We start from the raw sequence: 3941 nt of genomic DNA on the forward strand, positions 1-3941 counted from the left end.
ATGCTTACCAAAGCTGCATATATTTGATAAAATACATTAAAATGATTTGAATTGCATTTATTTGAAATAGTCTTTTAACATGTCTTTACTATCAGTTTTGATCAAATTAATGAAAAAAAAAAAATACTGATTCAAACTTTTGAACAGTAGTGTAATTGGACATGTATTTATCAGCAATTACATAAGCATTTCCATTCATTTTTATTGTAAACATTTCTCCAGGTTTTCCATGACACGTAAAATCTATACACTGTAAACAACTGTGTGCTATCATTTTGCACTTTCAATTTCATAAATTTCATGATCCCATTATAAGGGAGTAATAAGTGTTCCTATTTTAACAAGGTCTGCTTTTTGCTTATAGTGGAGCACTTGAGACAAAATATTAATATAGGTGGACCCAGAACATATACATTGCCTTAATTAAAAATAATAATAATCATTATGATCAATATTCAAGTAACCATGTCAGTCCATTTTTAACTGGGTATGGAAAATGTGAATGAAAAAAAAATTCAGTGAAAAGTTTCACTTTGTTCAGTTTTTGGTCTACTTAAAAAGGTCTTGAGTTTGGTTATATTAAGAGTGTGAAAACAAGTGGTGGCCAAAAAAAGTATTTAGACCCTTAAAGCTTAAATAAAAATATATGCATGTATTATCTTTATAACAAAGCATCAAAACAAATGGCATTCGTTTTAAAGAGATATATTGTTAAAAATAAGACAAATGTCTTGGCTACTTTCTGGTTGTCAAACTGCAGAATATGTTTATTATTAAGATGAGGAACAACACTGATGGTTATGTTGTTGGGACATCTGTAAATTTGAGGAAACTTAGCTCATAGTTCCACACACAAAGACGGAGCAGCTGGTTAAAAATAACTAAAAAGTATCTCAAAGTTAAATTGCGGTTTTTTTATCTAACGCAATAAAATTGACATTTTAAAGTGTGACAAATACTTTGTGGGGCCACTGTAGTTAAGACTCAACTTACTGTCTGCTAATTGATTTAGCATATGATATATTGACAGCTGAAATATCACAGGTGAAGTTCAGTTGTCTTGCTCTGTCAGTTATAGCAGTCATTTTGACCAACATAAATGTAAAGTTTCAAAACCAAAACAGCGCAGCACCAATATCTCAAATAATTACTTTAATGACAAGAGCAGCTGGTTAAAAATAACTAAAAAGTATCTCAAAGTTAAATTGCGGGTTTTTTTATCTAACGCAATAAAATTGACATTTTAAAGTGTGACAAATACTTTGTGGGGCCACTGTAGTTAAGACTCAACTTACTGTCTGCTAATTGATTTAGCATATGATATATTGACAGCTGAAATATCACAGGTGAAGTTCAGTTGTCTTGCTCTGTCAGTTATAGCAGTCATTTTGACCAACATAAATGTAAAGTTTCAAAACCAAAACAGCGCAGCACCAATATCTCAAATAATTACTTTAATGACAAGTTATATACAATAACCAAATTCACCAGGCTTGTTTAACTACATGAAATGTACTCTTTATATTTAGTGTTTAAATATAAAAGTGACAATACTATTTGGTCTGCTGGCTGGTTTAGAGTAGACGTCTTCAGTCCTGGATGAAAATGCACATCTTAGTTCTCCTATTTGACAAGCATTTCTTGAGATGTAGACACTGCTAATGAGCTGATGAGTTGATTCAGGTGAGTCAGATTAAAGAGACACCCAAAATATGCAGTGTTTGATGACATCCACAACCCGTATATATAGAGTGGAAGACCAGCTGAAACCAGCTAAGACCAGCAAAACGGTTTCAGCCAGCAGAGGGCAGTCTTTCACTGCGAGACCGTCGGGTTCAACTTCACATTCAGATGGTTAAACTTTAGTTTATCCTAAAATACCAACTGATAGGATGAGCTGTGCAACAGAAAAGGCAGCTATATCAGGAACAGGGTTTCCACACGCACATATTTTCTTTCAAAAAGTACAAAATGTGCCATTTCATCATGAAGCAGAAGTGACCCTCCCATAAGGAAACGCATCAGTTCAGCGGTGATGTTATCTGTGATGCTAAAATGATCAGACAGCAGTCTGAGACAGACCGGCAGTTCATACTAGAGAACATGTTTGTTGCCGTGATGGACAACATTTTCTTACTGGTGCTGGTCACACTTCTCAGCGTCGTTCAGAATGGTATGACATTTAGATTTTATTATTATTATTTAGGATACTTGAATGATGTTTAGGCAGAAGGTGTATGCAAATTATCGTTGAACACACTGCTGTGTTTATACAACTAAGTTACCAGGAATTAGTCTATAATGTAGCCTAAATATACATGGAAATGCATTCAAACTTACCATACATGTCCAATCTTTAATACATCCTTCTCCTCTAGTGTTCTTCGCCTTAAAGGTTGAGAAGGAATGCACCGGTCAACATTCTAAACCGCATTCTGCAGCTTTTGAGCGTTTGTCTTGTGCAAAGTGAGTAACATATTGATTCAAGTTTCAAATTAACCATTTTAAAAGAGCTTTTTATATATATATAGATAAATAATTCGTTTATGAAATCGTGTTGGTGTAGATTCTTTTGCATAACAGTTCGAAATTTTCCTGGAAACTAATTTCCTGATTTATTTACATAATGTTAATGTTGCACTGGTCTGCGCATATTGAAAGCCTATATCTGTACATTTAATTGTTCACTTATTTAAAGTTTCTTGGAAGTCTACAATAAAGCAAATGGGCTAATGTATGAATGTGGATTATTATATTCTATATATATATATATATATATATGTATGTATGTGTGTGTGTGTGTATATATATATATATATATGTGTGTGTATAGAATATAATATGCCAAATAAACCAAACTAACAGGATTATTATCAGTTGCATATCTAGACTGTTGGATTCTGGTTTGCTAGTTTATCTTGGTTTAGATGCAATCATAAAAGTGTCATTAACCACCACCAGAGAGGAAGTATCTGCTCTTTCACAATATTTCGAAAAGCTACATGGAAGTTCAACAAGAAGAACTGACAGCTTTACATCAGTTTGGTCAAATGAAATTCAAGAGTTGGTTAGCTGATAAGAGTTAGTTTCTGAAACTGTATAAAAAGTTATGAATTAATAAAATGATCTGCTTCATAATGATTTATGTATTTACTGTTTTCTCACTATCTCAGTCGAAACTGCATGGACACGTACCCCACATTTCTGGCAGTACTGTGGTGCGCTGGTATCTGCCTCAGCCAAGGTACAATTCAATTCATCAAAAATTAATTTTGATATATAAGTGAAAGTGCCTTTGTTATTTTCGGTGTTATTTTTAACTTTCACTACAATATAGTGATAGGATCAGACCAAAGAAAATACCCCTTTGTAATGTAGTAGAAATGGTTTGCATTTCCTGACTAGTAATTTCTTTTATGAACCATGTGCAAATATTTGTCTACATAACTTCAGCTCTATTTTTGAATACCACTGAAATGGTAATTTAGTTGCTAAGGAACCGACGCATATACAATAAGAGTCAGCCCTAATAAAATCCCCCTACGTGAGAAAATTACCTGTACAATAACTTTCTTGGAAATGATCCTATATAATTTAAATAAGAAAATTTTTGTAACAGCTCCAGCTGCCTTTGCTGGCATTATCTACCTTGTGGTCCGGCAGAAGTACTTTGTTGGCTACTTGGGGCAGACTTGCCAGAGGTAAGATTTTTAAACGTCCATAACTGTGAACAAATAAGCCCTTTTGAACATCAAAAATATGTTTTCTTGTGCTAAAGATGCATTAGAGTAAACTGACCTTAAAACTACATGAAACACAAATGTGTTGTTATGCATTCCAACAGCATTAGATGTTGCCTAAAGTTAATCTCAATGGAAACAGTTATTGTATTTGGAGGTTCGGTGCCTTGCTCAAGGGCACCTCAGTCTTGGTATTGAAGG

The 3941-nt window shown here is 33.6% G+C and overlaps 1 protein-coding gene across 1 annotated transcript in view; it reads left to right on the top strand.

The window, feature by feature from the left end:
- Positions 1–1790: 1790 nt before the first annotated feature.
- The window catches only part of LOC107579207 (arachidonate 5-lipoxygenase-activating protein-like), a 2881-nt gene continuing 730 nt past the window's right edge, over positions 1791–3941 (top strand). Inside the window, exons 1-4 of the mRNA XM_016265067.1 lie at positions 1791–2173; positions 2379–2466; positions 3174–3244; positions 3620–3701. Of these exons, the coding sequence (XP_016120553.1) occupies positions 2056–2173; positions 2379–2466; positions 3174–3244; positions 3620–3701 (359 nt within the window). The 5' untranslated portion in view covers positions 1791–2055. The remainder of the gene's footprint in view (positions 2174–2378; positions 2467–3173; positions 3245–3619; positions 3702–3941) is intronic.

Source organism: Sinocyclocheilus grahami, unplaced genomic scaffold, assembly GCF_001515645.1.
Source record: "Sinocyclocheilus grahami isolate Dianchi unplaced genomic scaffold, SAMN03320097.WGS_v1.1 scaffold32.1, whole genome shotgun sequence".
Lineage (NCBI taxonomy): Eukaryota > Metazoa > Chordata > Actinopteri > Cypriniformes > Cyprinidae > Sinocyclocheilus > Sinocyclocheilus grahami.